The sequence below is a fragment of the Chanos chanos genome, chromosome 6 (genome assembly GCF_902362185.1).
Source record: "Chanos chanos chromosome 6, fChaCha1.1, whole genome shotgun sequence".
Taxonomy (NCBI): domain Eukaryota; kingdom Metazoa; phylum Chordata; class Actinopteri; order Gonorynchiformes; family Chanidae; genus Chanos; species Chanos chanos.
Genome location: NC_044500.1, coordinates 31,231,790 through 31,254,401, shown reverse-complemented (window position 1 = coordinate 31,254,401; position 22,612 = coordinate 31,231,790). Strand labels below are relative to the sequence as shown.

Below are 22,612 nucleotides of genomic sequence, written 5' to 3'. Positions count from 1 at the left end.
CTTAATGCTTCCTATTAAACATTATAGCTCATTTTGAAGGATCCATTTCAGGATTTAACAAGACAATTAATGTGATTTAAGGTAAAAAAAAAAAAAAAAACACTGAATGAACCTGCACACTCAAAGGAGGTACTAAATCTTAAGAGTACAATTCAGGCTGCTGTTCCCTGCGCTTCTCAAAAGGCAGCGGTTTCATCAGGCCTAGAACACCCAACCTGATTAAGGGACTCCCCAAGTGGTGCATATGCACATTAACCTTTACAATAAAATGGTGGCTTGCTCAGAGATATTCTCTCCATGCTTGCTACCAGGGACCTTTTGGCTAGACCATGAACGAGTTTAACAGTAAGGATAACAGATGACTGTGTAATGAGAGAGTGTGTGAAGAGCAAGAGCACCTTTGCAGATATGCCTTTGAAACAATACCATTCAGTAGCTGAAAAGATTCTGCCCAAAACTGTAAATGAAGAAAAGTATCTCAAACCAAACATGTGGTGCAGAGTTATCACCCCATCCAAATCTAGAAAGTATGTCAAACAGGACAAGTGCTTTTTTGAGTCTCCTCAATCCTTTTTTAATATTGAATGAAAGATTAAAGGATTCTCCACCCCAAGCCTTTTCAGGTATTTTACACTGACGTTATGCTATGCCTGTTGATTTTTAATGAAGGAATTCTGAGCAGCCTGTTCAAAGCATAGCAGGCAGGTCTCCAAAGATCTTGCTAAGTATCTCCTGAATTTGTATTCATGAGATATTTATTGGTGCCTTACCTGCTTTTGGAATTAAGGTAATCAGTACACTGCGGAGACAGGAGTCCTCACACATATTGGAGGACCTATCAGTTAATTCTTATAAATGCCACGTGGTAAATCAAAAAGTTTACTAAACCACCAAAAAGAACAGCAGCCTTGGATGATCTTAGATAACCTTGTGCTCCAGCACAGAGAAGCTGTGCACTGTAAAGTCCATCAGTATCAAAACACTCTCAAACCAGAAAGTCAGATCAAAAAGGCAGTTAATATGAAATGAATCCTTTATTGTCACACACATTTGGAGCAGCAGGCAGCCGCAGTGTAGTGCCCAGGAACCAACTCCAGTTCTTTTGGATCATTCTCTTGGTCAAGGGCACTGACAGGAGTATCAACCCTAACATACATGTCTTTGTGGTGGGAGGAAACCAGAGCATCTGGAGGAAACCCATGCAAACATGGGACATGGGGACACCATGCAAATTCCACACAGAAAGGACCTGGGATGGCCCGGATTTGAACCCAGGACCTTCTTGCTGTGAGACAACAGTGCTAACCACTAAGCTGCAAAACACAAGCTGGCCAGTCCAGCCAAGGGGCTCGTCCGGGAATTGAACCCGGGCCCTCTCACACCCGAAGCGAGAATCATACGCCTAGACCAACGAGCCGACAGACCCGTTAGCCAATATAGAGGCCTTTGGGATGAAAGCCCTGGCTCTCCCTTTTTTAAAATGAAGCAAAACTTTTGATTAAGTATCACTTCTACAGTTTTCGACATCCTGTGGGCTTGCCAGGCCCTTATGATCGATGATTACTTGATTCCTTCGGCTGAAGAGTAAGTGCAATTTTAAATCTTAGCATATCTTGAAAGAAATTCCAGTGATTATCGTGCAAAACCAAACAGTAGCAGGATTATTACACTATAGATCACAGCAATTACATAACTATGAAACATCATTTTACAAAGAGTATGTAGATTTTTGAACATTTGCAACACAGAGTATTACTTCCAGCGTAAGACTTCATAGTTGTCATTTCCCTCGATAGTATGTCTTTGCCTTGCTTCTAATTTAGCCTGACCTAATTCAACACTCTCAGAATGTCACCCTGCAATGCTAAGACTATTATGACTGTCACATCACATCCCAGATGCCCTAATAACACACTATGACCCACTGCTGTAACATGGAGAAAGATTATAGGCTCTGTATTTCAGTGCATCCAATGAGGGAAGACTCTCCTGAACACTCTGAGTGGTGTGGTCATATGCTTTAGAATAGCACAACACTGTCTGGAGCAGTTAGAGGCCAAGCACACTGTGGATTAGGTTGCATGGTGTTGTCTAACGAATTTACACTTACATCTCTGAAGCATTAGTCTATAGGTCATTGTCAATATTGTAACACTTTGCTCTTAACATGAACAAGTTCAGTAAGTTCGCCTCATTTTTTAGGCATAATTTGTGAAGGCCTCAATAAAGTGGTTTACGGCTTGTGCAGAAGTTAAGTTTGCTGAGATTTGCACATGTCAGAATCCCTTTTTAAAGTAGTGTTGTTGTCCTCTGCTTAAAAGACCCAGTCTTAGCTGGACAAGGATCCAGTGTCTCACAAGAAAGAGTGGCTGGTGGGAAATTCCCCAAATGGCTGTCTCTTACCACAGACCGTATTACTTTTCCATGCAAGCTCCAGTTCAAAAACAAGCCCGTAAAGCAGTAAAGTTGTCAGTGCCACTCTCAGCTAAAAAAGGCCATTTTTGCATAGTGCTAATGGTCCGTGGTTCACCAAACTCGACACGCACAATGCAAACTGTATTCCTCGTAAACAATCACATGCACAGGCTGTCATCCGCGTGCCATCGCTTCTTTTCATTTTTGCCACCGCCGTGGCCTCTCTCAGCACACTGGTATAAATCAGATGAAGACGTGACAACTCAAGATTTTTTTTTTTTTTTACATTCACTTCAGGTGCCTCTTGTACCAAAGTTCTGTCCTTTCAGGAAGTTCTATCTCTTCCCCGAGGTCAGTCTGTTCAGTCAGTCCGGTGTTAATACGTGCTACATTGTTGGAATCACTTGATGGTAACCTTTAGCCACTATTCATCTTCAGCTTCAATGACTTCAGATAGTTATTCATTATTATGATAGTCATTCATTGTACACATCTTTCAGGTGAGTGAGAAATATCTAGACTGTCTCTGTGTTAGCTGAACTTCATACTTCATTGCTGTAACCAGAGTTTTCATATCAGCAGCATGTGAGTGCCATCTAGTTTTGCCCTATCATCCAGTCCTGTATTCATCTTAACTTGTCTGTTGTATTTTTAAAATATAAATATTTAATTTACATTAGGTGTATATTTTGCACTTCCCATTTACTCTTACTATGCATTTACTATGCACTGGGGCATGCTGTTTTTGTTTTTTTTTAAACAGGTTACCAGGTTTTTAAAACCTGACAAGATTCCTGTGAATCTCCTCTGGCAAAGACCCAAATCTGTAAATCTGCAAGAAAAGTCTTTAAAAAAAAAACAACAGTCTAGTTGCTATGGCTAGTAGATGTCCAAAGAGGACAATGAGCTTTCATTTAATAAATTAAAGCCTGGGTAGAACAAATGAAGTCTAGGGAGAGCAATTGAGATGAGGCCTCTTGAAAGGGGAGAGGATGTAATTTCAATGCAAGTCAACAACGGGCAAAAGTTCCCCCCCTAAACAGTCCCCGAACTGGCCCCGACTCCTTCCCTTCCCTTCCCTTCCCTTCCCTTCCCCTCCTCTGCTAAAGTGCATGTTCCAAAACGTGCCTGGGAAGAATGGCATGTTAATCCTGGCGAAACTATTTCTCGGTATGTGCCAGCGTGGGCAAAGCCTCCCCATAAACTTCTCCACAACTATGGAGAACGACACTCACAGGGAGCTCAGGCATTCTCTGACTCCTCATCTGCTAGATGAATTCCATATGCCCTGTAGATAGAGGAGTGTTATTAAAAGTCATTTTAATGGCTGTCTGGGTTTGAGGCATCGTGTCTTCCCAAACTAAGGGGAGTCATTAGCACGCTGCACCTTTGTTTACCCGGGACTGCGGTTTCACTCAAAATGACTGCTCCTGACCAATGCCTGTCATTGTGTTTACAGTTACTGTAAAATATTTGACATAAACAAACACTTGAGCTGGTAACACAAGAGAAAAACAGGATGGGAACAAAAAAAAAAAAAATCATTGAATAACCTTTGCCAGTGTCTGTCAGCCAAGCATAAAATGGCCAAAGAGCATAATACAGACGTTAGAGCATTTTCGCATGCCAACCTAAAACAGTGCATAAATGGTGGCATCTGAACAAGAGACAAAACCTGGTTTAAGAGACCTTTTTACGGTGGTTTTATTGGTACATTCTGTTACTTCAATACAAAATGTAAGAGCCACTGGACGGGACACAAACTCATTCCACACTTTTCTCTTCGCCCATGCGTCTGCAAAACTCTGCACGAATGCACTGTTAGTGTCTGTATGTGGTTACAGTCATCTGCGAGTCTTTCTAAGAGTATATTTGTCTGTCACTGGGTTATTTTTGTATCTCTATGCTATTTGCAAGTATGTGTATGTAGGTTATATTTGCTCACCTTTTCATGTTCGTGCTACTGTACTGTCTGATCTATCAACACATGCCTGAATCTATGTGCCAGTGTCTGTGTGTGAGCACTGCTATTGTGTGTACCTGCACACGTGTATAAATGTGTGTGTCTCTAATATCATTAGCCACTGTTTGTGCTGGCTGTTACATAAGCTGACCTTGGCTCTTCTTAATCGTCTCACCTTGGGTCCAGGACATCTTCCTGTCATTGGCTGGTGTTATCTAAGAGCTGACCCATGAGCTCTGTCAGACCATAAGCATCTCTGTGCTTTCTCTGTGCTGCAGCGAGTCTGGAGAAACAGTGGCGTGCGGGCGAGCAAGCGAACGGTTGTGCCTGAGGTTTTTGACCTATTTTTTCTCGCCCCGATCTCATCAAGTTAATCTGCTTAGGGAAAAAAAAATGTCCACCCCGAATGACAATCAATCGCATATAATCTCAGACGACTGAACTTGGTGGATTGCCCACACTAAACACCTGTACGAAATCCCTTGTCAATGACAAACCCAACCCCATGTCTCACACCATTGGAAACAGTACCAGCAGGTAAACAGCAGCTACTCAGCTGCCTCTATTGTGCTCTTTTGTTTTTTCCCGTAAAAGTAAAATATATTCCCTGAATCACATTAACAGCCCATATGTTTGGATATTTAAAAGAACATCATTCTGTCTCCACAGCAAACATAACCCTAATAACTTACAATACTAATTACCCATCTTTTCCCTATGTCACTGCATCTTTTGTCTTCTAATTGCCATTGAAAATAAGTCAAAATAACACTTGTATTCAAAGACTGTCTCCTCTGTTTAGACACATTGTAACTTTGACATGCAGTTGCATTTTTGTATCATTTTTGGTTGTGTTTTTAAGTTTGTCATGGGCGAAAAGACACTTCTAGTGATCATTCTGATATAAACCATATGTAATCTTTTTCGTCTTAAGAATGATCAATCTTAAGCCATGCCTGTGGAAATCATTAACTTTTGGCTGAGATTTTGAATAGACCTTCCCAGCTTTCTCCTGTGAATGCCACCTTCTGTGCACAGCCTCCATGTGCCTCTTTGTTTACAGTCAATCATATACAAAAGTCTGCAAGTACCAAAGCTATAATGTCTCTTCCCCATTCAACAGTATTAATTCAGAATTATGGCAAATTCATTATTTTGGTCATGCTAAAGAGCTGAAGTGTTTTTGTTTAGAGCTGCTGACATTTCATCACAGATAAGTTTGTTTGTCTGCTAACTCCTTATGGTATTCACTGATTGGCTTAAACGACTGTAGTTGTCCATTTTTAAACACACCAACTGTCATCCTGAATAAGGTAATCCTATCCATCAGAAGCCTATAATTTTTACCAGACACCGAAAAAGCACTAAAGCCAACTGTCTGAACTGTTAATAAAATTTTTGTCTAAATAAACATTTTGGGAATAACATGTACTTGGCAGGAGAAACAAAGTTTTCTGAATAGCTTTTTTTCGTCTTTTTCTTTTTCAGCTGAATTTGGAGCGACTCTGTAATTATGGGTCTAGCAGGAGCTGTGAGCCTGCTTGCTCGGTGTACAGGAAGTTTTCACGGTTAACCACACTATACTGTAACAATGTTCAATACAGTCGTCGTCGATACATATATGCTTCCATATATGCTGCAAAATATGCAGTTTTGGATACTGCATAAAGATTATGAATGGTAATTTACTCACCACTGCATCAGTCAACATTACAATATAGTAAATGCTAGGCCAATTATATATGTTAATGGTATCAGATAGTATCATCTGTTATTCCATTCCATATGTTTATTTTAGCAATGTATAATGATAACTGCAATACCATAAACATAATGTAATGGGCTTTGATTATTGTACAATGGTCCTTTAATTGTAAGTTCTGCACTGATTACAACAATTTGATGATTTGCTGAGGACACCATAAAGTTTACACAGATAATATGCAGTAACTCACCACATTTACAAGGATAGCTAATGTAAATAGTGACTTGCTATATCTTATCTGTCTAAATGTGATGTGTTTCTCTCATGTGCCCAAGGGAGAAATAGACAAATTTGTTAAAAACAAAACAAAATGAAACAAAAAGTTCAGGATGGTATGCATTGGTTAAATATAGAAGTCCTTTTGATACTTCAGCACATTTTTCAGCTGAACAAAACACATCGGGGGACAATGGACGAGGGAAGTTTCAGTCGTGACTCACGGGTTTGTTATTGATATGTGCAGCAGAGCAAGATAATACATCTGTACTGTTAACTGCTGTTTTTGCACCAGGGCCCATCTTTGTTTTAACAGACCCAAACAAAAACCCTTAAGAACTCCTGCCTCATGAGAACATAGGAACAGAGGGAGGCCACACTCTGTCATACACAGCGTGACTTACACAGTTATCTCTTCTATTGTCTACCGTGCAAACAAAGGGAATATGCCAGGGGAGCCAGGCCTGCTGCGGCATATGATTAACCTTCCACAAACAATGGCTTCTAAAGTTTAGCTCCACACAAAGAACCGTATCCACTTGCTGTTCCGATTCGAATGTTTTGAGCAAAAGCACCGGAAAATATGTGGGGAATTAGTCCAATGTCGGCCCTGAATGAGGGCCAGGGGTAGGGAGGGGGGGTTGGCATGGGGTAAGGGGGGGCTTACTAATTGAGAAAGAAGCGGAGATAAAGAGCATGCTTTGGTGAACAGTGTGTATGCATTCCGGCATGTCTGTGTCTGAGCCCCATGAACTGTTCTCTGTCATCCACACGTGTCTGGATCCTGGGAAGCATGTGTCCCAAAACAAGCGCTGTCCAGAGTACAGACACTACTGATAACCTTCATCAGCCATGGAAGCTTTTTTTTTTTTGCCTCACTCTGTATCTTGCTTTTCATGCATTTTTTTTATTATTTTAAGTCCTGGTTATTGTGTTGAAGTATTGTGATCTTTGATACACAGGACCTGCCCAGATTAAGCCTGTCATTTATTTCACTGCCCCGTTCCTGTAATCAGCCATCACGGCTCCTGAAAGGGGGAGTGGAGCAGGATGGGGATGTGACCATTTGCCCTGGAGAAGTCAAAGATGCCTATGTGTCATTCTCTGATGCAAAATGTTACATTACTTGCATTACAATGCCGTTAAGTCAAGACTAAGTTAAGACTTAGTTTTAAACTGGGAAAGTAAACTGAGGAGAAAAAACATTTCCATGCCCTCTCAGATCCCTGCATGGGAAAATTATATTTATCCACCGAGCATTAACAAATATAACATAGTTTTACATCATGACACTATAGGACATAACCAAACTGTCCAATCTCATTCTAACAATACCAATCATATTTTGCCACCCAGTTGGAAATGTTGTCCCCAATAAAATCAGTTAAACTGAGGCCTATTTTTAGAACAGTGTTTAGTTGTAATCCCCATATTTCACTCTGAAAGAATTTCTTTGAGTGAATATTATAATTTAATGCCTAATAACCTCCATTCATTTCCATACACCAGAATTTAAAACAAGGCCTTACAAAGAGGTTTCCATAATATTGCAGCCTTACTGCAGTTCAAGGAACAGACAGCATTCTCAGATATCCTGGAAGCCATGAAGAGCTATAATACAACTTACAAATGAATCTGTCTCTCTTTTTCTTAGGATAGCTTTTTAGCAGGATTTAAATCTCTATTCACAGATACAAAACACAGACTATTTTGACTGGTGCAGCCCTGTGTCATCCTTACAATTAAAGTTATTGACAGGAAATAGGTTTCGGTTCCACTTTGTCTCAAATGAGAGTGTTCATGTGTTGTGCAGTCATGTCGTGATCTTTTTTTAAGACAGTTATTATGTAATTTTGTGTCCAGCTTAAATTAGAGAAAACAACTCGTGAGTCAGAGTTCCCTCTCTGCTACCCTTCAGGGTCACGCTAATTTACAGAACTTGTCTCACGGATGTGTATTTTAAGTGCAGATTTAACTCAGTTGAGCATGAGAGTCAAGCATGAATAAAAGAAGCATAATGCAGCTCACTATAGTATAACTCCAACAGTGAAATTTTTGTCCTACACAGTTCAGTTTTCTCTAAAATACTGAGGTGACCTGGTGGATACTGGTTGTGTTTACTAAGGAACTTGTTCTTAATATGTTTGGGCCGGTTATCAACAATTTACTGGCAGGAGCAGGCAGCCCATTCCTAACTTTGCTTTGGCAGCGTGTATACGTAATAAAGTTGTGGAGTAGTGCTGTTTCCAGGGTGCACATAGTAAATTCCTCTGGGTTATTAATTTGGACCCATTTGGAAGAGCGGGAAATGTTGCTGAATAACTTACGGATACGAAAAATTACATGCATTTGTAAATGTTATTTAAATATAAGCTGAGTTGAAAACAAACATGTATATTTTGGGTTTTAGACAACAGTCCAACAATTCACCTTGAGCCCCAGCTTTAACCTAATATTAGTTATCAGACTGTATAAGGTTACTATAAAAGCATATTTAGTCATAACACCCTTTAAGATCTTTAAAAATGTTTCTAAAAACCACAAGACCTTTATTGGTTGGCAAAAGATAATAAGGTGCTCATACATGTGTACAACCTGTTGTGGGATGCATTACAACTGCAAGGTCTATCATTAGACATGTAGGGTCAATTATAGTGTGCGCAAAATTCAAGTTTGACTTGACTTTTCTCGATGGTTCACACTCACTTTCCCAGATGAAGGTCACATTCATCTCAGTTGTGTTCAACTGTGTGTGCAGCTACCATGGCTAAAGAAAAGAAGATACAGAGAGACCTTTGAAAAGGGAGTGATTGCTATGACACATTACACAGGAATCTCAGTGACAAAGACATGGAACAGTGACCATGGTGATGTTGCAGAAAGTCATCTTAAGCTAGCCATGTCTGAAAGTGCCTACTCCATCTGCACTGGTTCAAAATGCAAAGGGGAACAGACAAGCAATGCAAATAATCCAAGTGGTGCGAAAAATAGGCAAAGACCTACTGAGATGTGGAATAAAGTCAAACGATTGTGGGCACAGGACACAGGTGGCTCACCTCAGAAGAAACCAACAAACCTGAGTGCATATTTCCAAAGGGGGACGGTTTTGTTGGCAGTATCATGAAGTGAAGTGCATTTTCCTGGCATGGTTTTAGTCCCATTGAAAGAGAGCAAATTAAACACCCCACAAATATAAGGACATTCTTGGGCATGACCTTTTTCTGATACTGATGCATTTCTATCCCAGTGGGTGTGGTCTCTTCCAGGACGACAATACTCCTGTCCACATGACACAAACGGTCACTGAATGATTTGATGAGTGTGAAAACAAGATAAACCATATTTCAGGGCTTTTTCAGTTCAGAAGAATGGTGTTGCATCCTTTCAACAGGGTGCTAGGACCTTGTAGAATCTAAGACAAAGTGCATTGAACCTACATCCTATTCTATTTGGGTTCCACTTGGCTTCATTTTAGCTGTGACCTATTTAGGGTTTTGTTTCTGTAAATAACTGTTGGGATATTTCATGGGGACATTTATAATGTATTTAGGCTGTTTTGTGTGTTTATAGCGTTCACGTCAGGACAAGCTTATAAGACAAGCTAATTACTGAAGGCAAGTTGCATTCATGCTAGTTGATGGTAGCGTGAGTTGCCTGTCCAACTTCAACTAGCAACCACAACTAGCAAATTTATTTTCTTAGCAACCACATTGTAATCATAAACAAAGGTTTTTGCTAGCTAGCTCTGTTATTGCTGCCCTGAGACTTACGCCTACTGTTTGTTGAAGTTTAACAGGACATTTCCTTTAATGGGAAAAAAAGCTCAATGTTAGAGGGGGGCATCTTTGAAATTGTTGAAGATGAGGTTTTTGTGTTTATATCCCCAGGAGCACATAATGGAAACAGCGTGTGTGAAACAGTAATCATTTGTCAGAGGTCATTTTATAAAAATAATCACTGTTCATTCAATGGCCGGTCAGAATTGTGTAGTTTGCAAAACAGTGGAGAAGAGACAGCTATTAAAATAAACAAATGAATAAATCCTAAGAATAAAGCCAAAATAAAATAATCAGCCTCTTTCCAGACCACATCACAACTTAGTTTTTTCTACCAAAAATTATGGATTACAGCCTGAATGTTTTTCACAGTTGTTCACTGTGATTTTCCACACTTATCTGCTCAAAACTGTCAACAGTGGAAATTGCTGTCCTTTTTGTACTTACTAATATGCAAAACCAGGATAACTGCTGAAAAAAATCTGTCTGTGTCTGGACAAGCAAGCAATCAGCTGGATATCTTGAGGTAAGATCCTGATGCCTGTGGTGGAAAACATCAACTCGATATTGCAATTTTTAAATAACAAATTTTGTGAAATCCTCAACAGAATGCACTATATCGTAATTGAGCTGACCTCTAAACCAAAACCCCAAGATATTTCTTAAAGTCTGAGGGAACGAATGTTCTTCAATTACATAGCAGAGCTCCAATTCATTATTTTTAGTGGTTTAAAACCAAGCTTTCTGAAATCGAGGACACAAAACAGGAAGCATTTAGCTCAGTAGTAAATAGCAAAGAGGGGAATGGAAGAAAACCTATGCAGAATCTGTAGCACAATATTATGGTTTGAGGTAAATAATATTTTTGTGAACTAATCTATTTAGTACTTATTTTGAGTTTGGTTTGTGTGTGTGGGTGTGAGGGAGACCTGATGTTAAAAGTCATTAAGAAACCATGAAAAGAAATCTTCTAAATATGAACCTGTCCCTGATTTGCTCTTGATCTGACCCATACTTTGAAATGTATCATATTAAGGAACTGCAGCATAGCATGATATAGTGTTTTCAGTTAGCATTTATAGCATACATTCATTGGTTACAGTGCTTTAAAATATAACTTATCAGTGTTGTAGTACAGCTCACTGGACAGTGACAGTTCATTTGTTTCCTTTCACCTTGTTTGTTGAGCAATCAGCACACCATTACAAATAACAGGACAGGCACTTTAGTTAGTTCCCTTCTAATACTTTTGTTAATGCGGTCAAGTGTTGGTGGGAATACCAGGGATCCTGTGTGATGTTACACACTTTGTGTGTGCGTGTATGAATATGAGTGTTTTAATAATAATGACTGCCAACAATCCCCAACTCTAAATCTGTCCTATGAACGTGCAGCTGTTTCCTGCTTAGAGGGATTCCTGGAGACATGAGGGACAAACCAGATTAGGCCACAGACACTTCCCTGGAAGTGTGTAGACCTGTGATCTCATCTTCCAGGCTGTGAACCACTTAACGCTTCTCATGTCAGCTGAAAGCACTGGTTATACTGGACTACCTTAACACCTATATACTAATGAGCTTCTATTATAGAAGTACAGAGGAATTTTAACACTTTAACAATTGGTCTGACCGACTGGTTTACCGTATACGCATAAAGAAAATAATGACCCACCATGACACACCAGTATGCATCAGCTAATGTATACCAATTTGGGATTAAGCAGGTCTTATTTTTCTGGGACTGTTGTTTTTGTTTTGTTTTGGTTGTTTTTGAACTGATGGAAACCATGTGCATTCCTCTGCAGAAATAAAGCAGCTGCTGTATTTGAATAGCCTCTGGGACAACTTATATCATTTTTCAGACTCACATCTGTAATTCGGCAAGCAGACAGATGGGGATATGGTCTATTGTAATAACATCGGGGAAAAAAATGACAGAGATAAGCAAGCACATAATCGCATACATAAATCATATGATTCAAGGCCTTTAGCATTTACACACCTCTGGGGCCTTTTTTTTTTTTTTTTTTGAGCTTCGTTATATCATATTTTGATCAGCTGAACCAACATTACTGCTCACATGTTTGAATCACACAGCTGTTCCCCAGTGATCGCTTATGTAATGTACGTGAAGCTTAACAACCTGTATGCAATGTGAAGTGACACACCCACCAAAGGGAAGGTTGGGGAGAGGTTACACATGCTTCCATTCGCAGTAAACCGAATAAATGACTCTCCCAGTAACAGAACTCTGACAACCGTACATTTACAGAGCAAAAGGAGATTTCTCGGAGATGATAGAGGGCTGTCAGAGACATCACATTTGCTTCTAGTTTGAATAGCACATCACTGATAAGTACTGGAAGTCCTAAAATTCCTTCCACATATAAATCACCCACTGTTTCCACTGAGTATTCCAGTGCAATAAATAAAAATTTCACATTGGACTTTGTTAGAAAAACAAGGCATTATATTACGTTAATGGACGATCACATAACTGAACTGAACAAAAATAAGTTAATACAATTAAAAAATAATAATAATAATAATAAGTATATTGCATTTTTAGTCTGTCCTTGTTTTTGGGTTAATGGTACTGTACTACAACTTTTTTTATACAAGCCTCATTCACAGAGTACAGTATGTACATGCCAGAGGGTGGCTTTTGTTGAGATATCCGTCATGGTAAGACACACAGTTGGTTTTAGAGCCACTCTGTTTGAAAGCATCGGCTTGTTATTGGAAAGAGTGGGATTGTATGGGTCTCTCCTGGTGAGGTTCACATGCCTCATAACTATATCAAGGCTGGCCCACTCCCAATCTCAGCTATATTTGGTAATAAACAGTTCCGTCCAGGATATTTTTAGGCTGTGGGAAGACTTGTTCTGGATGTAGAGGTCCTGTTTCATTCTCATGAATGATTTAATCATGGGACTTAAAAAAAGAAAAAAAACAATTCTGTAAAATGTACTTTTCCCCCCAGTTTTATACCTTGAAAAACAAGATGTTTAAAATTCGAAAATGATGTGATACCAGTACTTTGGGAGATGTTATATACAAACTAATAAATGAAACTGTCTTATAAACAACATCAAGTATACATGTAAGTAGTTGCATTGTGTACAGTAAAGACATCACAAGCTATATTGCAAAGCATTTCAACTTTTCCCTGCTATAAAACGTCATTAAACTAGCTGAACAGCATTCAGTTTTGTGCCATTGTATTTCATATGGAATTTAAAAATCATGGCTGAGCTTTTCAGGTATTTTGATAAGCTCACAAAACATCACAATCAAAGGAAATGAAATCAATTTTTTGCAGTGAAAGAAACAAATACAGCTTTGGTGGCTCTTTAGCGCCTCTCCCTGTTGAAAGAGTGCAGAGTGTGACATGTGGAGGCAGCGCCATCTGCTGGAGAGATGTCAGTCACAAAAGACAAAGGCAGATTGTATGTCTGTCTTGTACAAAATCAGACTTATTACAACCACTAACTGTGTTACTGCATGGCACATTAAGTTGTTAGGTCTTATTTTGATATTTTTAAGGAAATGCAGAATGAACGTTTAACAAATTCTCTCTCTCTATATATATGTATATAGAATTCAAAAATATTCAAGCTGGACAGCAAAAAAATGTTCATCTTTAAAATGAATACAATTCAATGCAGTGTCAAATCACAGTAAATTATCACTGGGAGTACAATGCTGATTTGATAGCAGTGTTAGGTGCAGGAAAGGAAAAACAAAAACAAAACATATCTGTGGTATTTATCTTTATTGCATTACATGAAAATATCAACGCATCTTAGGAACATCCGTAATTCCAAGAGTAATGAACTCAAATATACAAAACCCATAAACACCTAACATAAGTGCCATGTGAGTCAGGGATCAACAATAATGACAAAAGTGGGATAGTTATCCAAATAGAAACCTTAGCATATGTAGTTTATAAAAAAGAAAATACCATAGTAAGCAGTATCCGCCATTCACAAAACAAAGTACACATCAAAGCTCCCCATGATTCTGAGAGTTCAGCCGTCCAATGGGATCTATCCAACCCTCAGGGGCGGGGCCACCAGCACCACACCGTCTCCACGGACAAAAAGCATGGGAATGTTCCTCTTCGTCGACTGAAAAGCAAAATATCACTCAAAGTCATTAAAAGCTCAGACACCAAAAGATTCAAAGTTTACTTCATCCAACAGCATCATGGGTTTTTCATCATTATCTCCTGAAAACACAAACAGCAACATTGACTGTGAACTGACAGTACATTAACAGACTGGGCCTTCGCTACTCACATAATAGAGTTTTATGTTTGTCTTCAATCAATCTATATACACATAAAAAAAAAGGCTGCTTTGAACAGCCAAACCCTGGCAACACTTGATTTAAAGCGGAGACTGGTGCTGGGCCCAGTGTGGCTGTATCAAAGGAACTGGCAGTTTCTCACAAATATGAGACTTCTGCTTTCACATCAGAATGAGCAGTTCTGAATTTTGCCTCAAACATCAGTGCATTTTCCTATCGTCACATCCTAGATCAAAGCTGAAAACTGCAAAGCCTCCAAGTATGATTGGGAAATTCTCAAAACACTGATCTGAGCTGGCACGGAAGGCTCCAATAAGAGACATGCAATACACTGTCAGGCAACAGATAGGACAATCACAGCGGGTCTTAACGTGACTAAACTGGAGACAAGCTCAAAACATCTCTTTTCAGAAGTACACTGCACACTTCTTCGTCAAAGATTTGTAATTAATGAATTTAATGAAGCTGTCTATATGTATAAATCTCCTTTAAAAAATCTACCCAGTCTTGAAGTTCTTATAAAGAATCAGATGTGTTCATCGTAAAACTACATAAAAATGTTTGATGGAAGAAGAAGAGGTAGTACTTTATTTGTCACACACACACACAGCGCAGTGAAATGCAGCCTCTAACACCAGTGAGCACACACACAGTAGAGCAGTGAGACACACACTATGAGCTAGGAGCAGTGGGCAGTTGCCGCCGCTCAGGGAACAACATCGTTTTGCCAGTGTCTAGGTCAAGGTCACTGACAGGAGTACTAATCCTGGCATGCATGTCTTTGTGGTAGGAAGAAACCGGAGCACCCGGAGGAAACCCACACAAACATGGGGAGAACATGCAAACTTCACATAGAAAGGATTTGAACCCAGGGCCTTCTTGCTGTGAGGCAACAGTGCTCAGCACTGAGCCACCGTGGGAAAAAAAAGATGTCTCAAGAGGAAATGAGTCCTGTCTTAGTTACACCCTTAGTTTCTTTCTTTATGAAAACTTATTTTTAGCATTACTTGTTCCTGAACAAATGTGCTACTTTTCTGTCCTTCACTTCAGCAAAAGCAGCAGGCTCAGTAACCATGACAACTTCACGTGCTTCAAAAGTCTTATGAGAAGGTAAGGTGTTGCAGTGAAACCACTGCAGAACCAAAGCTAGTAAAGATCTTTCAAAAAGAAAAGGTCTCCAGACTGTGGCCAATCACTTATTCTTTCTGCAGAAGGTAAAATTTTATGTAGTCACATCAGGGCAGTGGCAAAATTTGGATTTTTTTTTTTCTTCTTTATTCTACATAGGTCAGGCTGCAGTATCTACATAGTTTTCAGCCTAAAACCACTGCTTGGATTGACAAACAGTAGTGTCTTGTAGTTTATACCCATGCTCACAGATTTTAACTGTGTCTTCTGCACTTGTTTGATCGCTGGCCACCGGTGAAAGTCAATCCTTTCATATTTTTCTTTAATTCATCTCACATTCATTTTCACAGTAATTTTGCAATGCTTGTGACTCAGGAGCAACAAACAGGATCCCTCATTTGTGGAAAGTTATCTGCTTTTGTGTCTGATGGTCAATGCTTTAGGCTGCATGAATGACAATGGACTACAATTTTCTGCAACTTCATCGTGCGATGGTGCCAACAACATAAAACATTAGTCATACTAGTGGCATATGCAGGAACTGTTCGTCTGGAGCCTTGTTAACCAAGAGCTCCAGAACATGTATTTAAAGAGTGCTGGGCATCTCTGCTTTGTATCTGTGGTTGTTTGTTTTACACAATAGGATATAAAACACCTTAGCACAAGCTGTGAGTTCACAGAGTTGCAAAATAATGGGTGGGACTTTCAGTAACAACATAAAAAGACAAACAATGAGAGACACTGATACCCTCCGTTATATTACTTTTTAGCATGTAATTTACCTTGTATATTTCCTCATATGTCTCTTCATCAATCTCTACTGTAGTAACAGTCTCCTCAACATCACCCAGAATCATGTTTAAATGCTGGTCGTAAGCCTAAAAGTAGAATCAGCAAAACAACTCAGTTCAAAACACAATCAGCTACATTTCTTATATCTTCAATACAAAACACTGGTACCTTTATGCTCTTTGCAAGCGTAGTTTATTGATAAATGTGTGTATTTAAAATGACATTAAGGAAGGCCGAACTTTTCAAATACGTTCCATGTTTTAATATGGATGCAACCACAACGTCAGAGCATCGAGTTAAATCCAGAAAAGTTATTTGAGAAACTCTACGATGCCCGTGGAAGAAAGACACAGAATTCAAAATAATACGTTTATGATATAACTTACATGTAATCTTCCGCGAAGCTCTCTGTCATTTCTCATTTTCACGTAAATTCGCTCATCCAAACTCAGTCGGATGAGGTCCAGCGGCTCTTCAACAGTATTTGTGGTTTGTTGCTGTAATAGGAAATAAACACCAAAGCGATGAAAGCACGTGACATAATGAACCATAGGTATATAGGTGTGTGTAACTTCCATGCGACAGCACGTATTGGTAATAAGTAGTGAAGAGTTAGCCGACGCTAAAGCAAAGGTCCGTTTGTAGAATGCACATGCGGTATAGCTACATAATATGCACATTTCATGGAAAACACATACATCGACGCTGAAGTAAACAAAAGATAAATTGCTTCAAGCTATCTGTGTCATTTAAACCAAGGCGGGAAATAAGTGAACTGGTTTGCTATTAAAACTTCTGAGGCGTGTGTCAATGAAGTACTGCGATTATAACAAGATAAAAATAAATATATGCACGACTCTGCTTCCAGAGGACCGACCCCAAGCAGTCAACATGATTAATATACTCTTGGTTTGTGAGCTACGAGTGCCTGTACACTGAGAATATTCGGCACAATTGTAACCAACCTGCTCAACTTCATCCGCCATGTTTGCCGAATACCCAAAATGCAACTGAAAACTTCGCTCCCTGATTCAAAACACGCGAGGTTTCATATTCTCCCGTTATTGCTTTGCTAGAAATTACGCTGCTTGGCATCTGTCACATTTCCATGGTCTTGCTCCTCAAACGGTACCGTTAAGATATGGATTCCGATCGGGATCATCTACTCTTAGAACAGCGTTAAAAGCTAAATTCTATCAGTTGCAATGAACAGTTCACGCATGCTTACTATGTATGCATGTTCCGATATGTATGTCCCTCATATAAAAATATGCTCAGTTTAAAACTAAACACTTTCTTTATGACAGTCATTGTAATTAAAAGTTAGTTTCAAGAAACTTGTGAACGTTGTGCATAAATTCACAAACACCTCGATTACCAAAGCCCTACTGTACAAAATCCTTCTCATCTATTTTTTTTTTTTTTTTTTTGTATCTTTATATTGAAAATTTGTGTGTAGATTTAATATCCAAGCCATCAAGTCCTGAAGCTGGTATTAATTTCACCGATTTACTTATTCTCATAAACACACCTGAAGTTCCAAGAGAGGTGACATGTCTCTGAAGTGATGAGCGCAAGACGTCTGATATACCAAATTCAAAGCCTGGACGAAATAATTGCGAACACGTGCAGAATTAAGTGAAATTTTAAGTGGTTGCTGCTTCTCTGTAATACATTCCTGTTTAAGTACATACACCTGACAAGTCTTGTGCGAAAATGTTGCATTAAAGCAAGCAAAAAAAAACAAACAATAAAAAAAAAAACCTATCGGAACTCATATGAAATAAGATTTGGTGGCGGCATCCTCACTGTTTGACATGGGAGTAAATTTACATCTTTAAAACCGCAGGGAGGGCACTTTAAGCATTTTGATTGCATGGCCATACGAGGCGCCTATCACACTGAAAGCTATACGCGGTGACAGTTAAGCATCTGCGCAAACGTGACAAGCGGCTGGAAACAGGCGAAACCGCGATATCCTTCTATTGTATTTACTATATAGTTTACGTACTCGGGAGTTCACTGGCAGCACGGACGTTTTTAACAGAATTTCTGACATTTTTATTTCGGTTTTATTTGGTTTGAAACCTAAAGTGGATGTGTGCCCAGGTTGTTTTTGCGGTGCTAGCCGCTTACCTTTGCGGGTTGTTCATTCCATCGGCATGCAGGGATAACTTGAATTATAGACCTGTAATAGGTAAGCAGCATTCAGGAACTGCCATATGTGAGGCCACTGTTATTTATCTATGTGTGACTCTTATGCGCGGATGTGTATATATATAGCCTATATATAGACATTACATAATTGTAATTTATTTGTGCTCACTGTGGGCAGTCATCAATTTAGTGCCTTGCTTTGAGACTGATAGCTGAAAAATCTTTTCAATAAAGCGCTGTAGTTTTTGGAATATATGGAATGTTCGGGAATCCCATCGTCTCTGGGACCAATGTCCTTATTGCGCGATTAGCACGTACAATGTGAAAACGGATGGTTTTCACGTAAAATGAGCAAGACAATAAAGCCGAACTTCTCAAATTTGAGTGCTGCATTCTTTAAATACGTTATGATCCTATAGGCTAGTCCGGAGGTATTGGTACCTTATAGAATCCCTACTTTACATTCTTTCTTCCGTTTATTGTTTTTCGGAGCAGGTGTTTTAGCTCAGGAGAATATTATTGGGGACCCTCATGCTCAAGGACCTTCCTATATCGCAGCCTCGTATGTGAAATATCTAGAATCAGCCGGTGCTAGGGTTGTGCCCATAAGGTAAGCTGTCTTCATATATGTCGTATATTGCCATTTATTTCCCGCGAATGTTTTAAGACAGAATTCTCAAATTTGTGAAATCCAATGTGTGTTTTTTTTACAGGATAACCGGCAGTTATGAGGACTATGTTAAGATTTTCAATGCAATAAATGGGTGTGTAGGCTTTTAAGTACATATTCATGAATGTTTTACGTGTAATTTTTATTATGGTTCTTCAGCGTAAATTCATTGGCTTGACAATTTCCTGCAGGTTGCTGTTGCCGGGTGGAAATGTAGATATTCAGAAGTCGCAGTTTAGCAGGGTATCAAAGATTTTCTATGATCTGGCAATAAAGGTAACGATTCTTCTCATTGACGGTCCTCTTTCATTGCAATTTTCTTGGTAATCACAATTACAATTACAATTGGTAGAATTTTGCAATAAAATGTAAGCAGTGGTTGTCTTCTGTCGGACATCGTTCTTGTTTGATGTGCTGTTTGTGCTCCTGTTTCAGGCAAATGATGCATCCGATTATTTTCCTATATGGGGAACATGCCAGGGATTTCAGCAATTGACTGTTCTTACCAGCAATAAAAACCTGTTGACATTAACTGATACCAAAGCAGTTGCTCTACCGCTCACCTTTGCTCTAGGTAGAGAGTTCTCATTCTCTCTATCTTTCTATGTCTAGACTAGTCTAATGGACTGTTGCTAAGTCTTGCAAAATGAAATTTAATAGGGGTGATGCTGATGTGCTTTGGCGTTTTCAAGTCTCTTCTGAAGTCATGTGTAATGGTTGAGTAGATTTTCCATGATACCTCTCTGCTACTTTTTATAAAAGAAATCAAATGTGAGAGATGTTTTGCTTTTACTTGGAGAGACTCTGATTCATAACCAGTGGCTGAACATTTTTAAAAGATCCTTTTTTTTAAAACAAAAAATGCTTTGAATACAATTCCTGAACACATTGATACTGATCGCAACCCAAAGCATCTCTTCACTTTATGCACAGGTGCAGAGAATAGTCGGCTGTTCAAGAGTTTCCCGAAAGACCTTCTCTTATCCCTGGCACAGGAAAACATTACCTCCAACTTCCATAGCTGGAGTCTCTCAGTGCAGGTATAAGTAATATTTATTTTGTGAAAACCAGCACAAAATGTGATGAGTTTCATAATAGCCATCATCTGTTTCATCACAAACTAAGAGGTAAAAGGCATAAAACCTCACATGGTTCCTTTTTTTTGTCTCTTTTTGCACAACCTGCCTAAACAGGAGGTTGAAATGTTGATGATTCATGGTGCAGTTGTTTCTATGAATTGAGTGCAAATATTAAACTGTGTCATTTTAAGAACTCTGTCATCCGCTCAACAGAATTATACCCGAAATGCCAAGCTGAAGCGTTTCTATAGAATCCTAACCACAAACACAGATGGAAGAAAAGAGTTCATTTCAACTATGGAAGGTAGAGCTTGAGTTTGTGCCAGCACACGCTCTCGCTTTCTCTCCCCTTCTTCCTCTCTCTCATATATACATCTGCATGTACAAAACATGACTTATGCATATTCTCTGATAATTCATTTAATTGGAAAAAACATAGTCTAAATACTGTTTGCATCAAAATGCATTTTGGTGGTAGTGTGTGATAGTGTAACAAGTGCACTAATATGAATAGTAATCACTCGGTCAATATGTAAAGCTAACACAATGTAAAAGAAAGGTGTTTTAATGCAAGTCCAGAAATGTCTCTCTAATGCTTGCTGTTTTGCTTTGTCACAGCTTACCGCTACCCGTTCTACGCAGTGCAGTGGCACCCAGAGAAGAGCCCCTTTGAGTGGATCGATAAACCAGGCATGATACACTCCCTCTCAGCCATCAAAGCATCCTTCTACACTGCCAGCTTCTTCGTCTCAGAAGGTTTGGCTCGGTTTGAAACCATAATAATTTGTTGTCCAAAGTGGATGAGTGTATTTTAGGGCATTGTTAGATGGGGACCTGAACACATTGACAAATATGTTTAGGCGAGTTTGTGTTTTGCTGCTGATATAAAGTGGTTTGCAGTTTAAGTTTGTGTTACATGATTAACCACCTCACCACACCATTTCTCTTTTTTTGTGCAGCAATGAAAAGTCAACACCGCTTCCTTGACCAGAAAGAAGAGGAAGAGGCACTCATTTACAACTATTCCCCTGTTTTCAAAGGCCTCAGCAGTATTTTCATGCAGAATTATTACTTTGACTAGGTGTCCAGAGAGATCACAGTATATTAGAAACACCGAATACAATGATTGCAGTATGAAACTCAGCCAATGATGTATCAGTGTTGTGCTGTCAGAAAACATATATTTTCTTTAAGCAGTTTCAAGTGAAAATTTTAATTTCTCTAAGTTAAGGATTTCATTTATTCTCAGTTTTTACACAAACTTTTTAAGGCATATTGTGTGTTTTTATTTAATTCTCTCAGTTTACTTTTAAATTTGACTCAGTGACCAGTCTTGAATGTAAAATGTTTTATGCCATTGTGAGTGAATGTAGCTAATCAGATTTTGATATGTGGATTAAGCTGTGAATTTTGTGCATTTTATGATCAGTGATCAGTGTTGTGGTCAGCCAATCTATAGACCAGGGTTAATGTCAAGTGTCAAATTCTTCAGTACTGTAGATCCTGAAAATACACCAGACAAGTATTCATGTGTAGCTAAGTGCTTATACACAGTAGAAGCTGTTTCACATACATGAAAATATGCGCAGTAAAGCTCTGTGTATTACTTCATCTACTGTGTCATGGACCAAAGCTTTGCACAATTTAATAAAGAATGGACTTAAACATTTTGTACGGACTGTTTTAATGATGGAAGATGATGCATGTCTTCACTACACCCTCTCAAATGTAAATACTGTGGTATTAAGTGGATTTAAGTATCTTGTGCAAAACATGGCAATTTTTACTCTCAGATTATGTTTTGCAGTGCATTATTTGATATGTCAGTAGAAGGTTGTTAAAGTGCATACCTCTTGAATCATTTCTTATTAATGTATTCCCACTGAAAGCTATTGTTTTTACAGTTGCTTTTAGCACAAAGTGTCACTGGGTGGGGCTGTTGTAATGGATTGAGAATAACAGTCACTGGCCTGTCTAATGATGAACCATTTCAGAGATTGATAACCTCCAGAGAATATCTATTTAAAATCTACCATTAATCAATTCACACAGAAAGCACCGAACATGATTTGTTCAAATATTTATTGTCTTTGCCATTTGGGATGTCTGAAATTAAAGTTACATAACACAGTGAGCTGAAGGTATAAAGCTATGTAAATGTATAACTAACAGCAGTCAAGGTAGAAATTAAAATGAAAAAAAAGTGCAATATGTAAATAAGTCTTTGTGTTGAATACAAATATTCTAAACATTCAAAATGATAGTCTAAACCAGCATCAAACCACTCATATCACCAAGCTTATTAAAAAGCTGTAAAATTCATGTCTCACAAGTCTCA

The 22,612-nt window shown here is 38.9% G+C and overlaps 2 protein-coding genes and 1 non-coding gene across 3 annotated transcripts; 1 reads left to right on the top strand and 2 right to left on the bottom strand.

The window, feature by feature from the left end:
• Window positions 1-1,345: 1,345 nt before the first annotated feature.
• trnap-cgg (transfer RNA proline (anticodon CGG)) lies at window positions 1,346-1,417 on the bottom strand. Its single transcript has one exon. It is a non-coding gene; the product is annotated as a tRNA-Pro (tRNA).
• A 12,475-nt stretch (window positions 1,418-13,892) lies between these two features.
• lsm3 (LSM3 homolog, U6 small nuclear RNA and mRNA degradation associated) lies at window positions 13,893-17,354 on the bottom strand. Its single transcript, XM_030777746.1, has 4 exons — window positions 17,334-17,354; window positions 16,755-16,865; window positions 16,359-16,454; window positions 13,893-14,267 (listed from the first exon to the last, which is right to left on the bottom strand). Exons 1-4 carry the CDS (start codon window positions 17,352-17,354, stop codon window positions 14,187-14,189), a joined length of 309 nt encoding a protein of 102 aa, XP_030633606.1. The 3' UTR covers window positions 13,893-14,186.
• Window positions 17,355-18,465: 1,111 nt separating this feature from the next.
• LOC115814912 (gamma-glutamyl hydrolase) lies at window positions 18,466-21,355 on the top strand. Its single transcript, XM_030777884.1, has 9 exons — window positions 18,466-18,565; window positions 19,021-19,135; window positions 19,239-19,289; window positions 19,387-19,471; window positions 19,631-19,769; window positions 20,129-20,235; window positions 20,488-20,578; window positions 20,893-21,030; window positions 21,234-21,355. Exons 1-9 carry the CDS (start codon window positions 18,466-18,468, stop codon window positions 21,353-21,355), a joined length of 948 nt encoding a protein of 315 aa, XP_030633744.1.
• The last annotated feature ends 1,257 nt before the right edge of the window (window positions 21,356-22,612 follow it).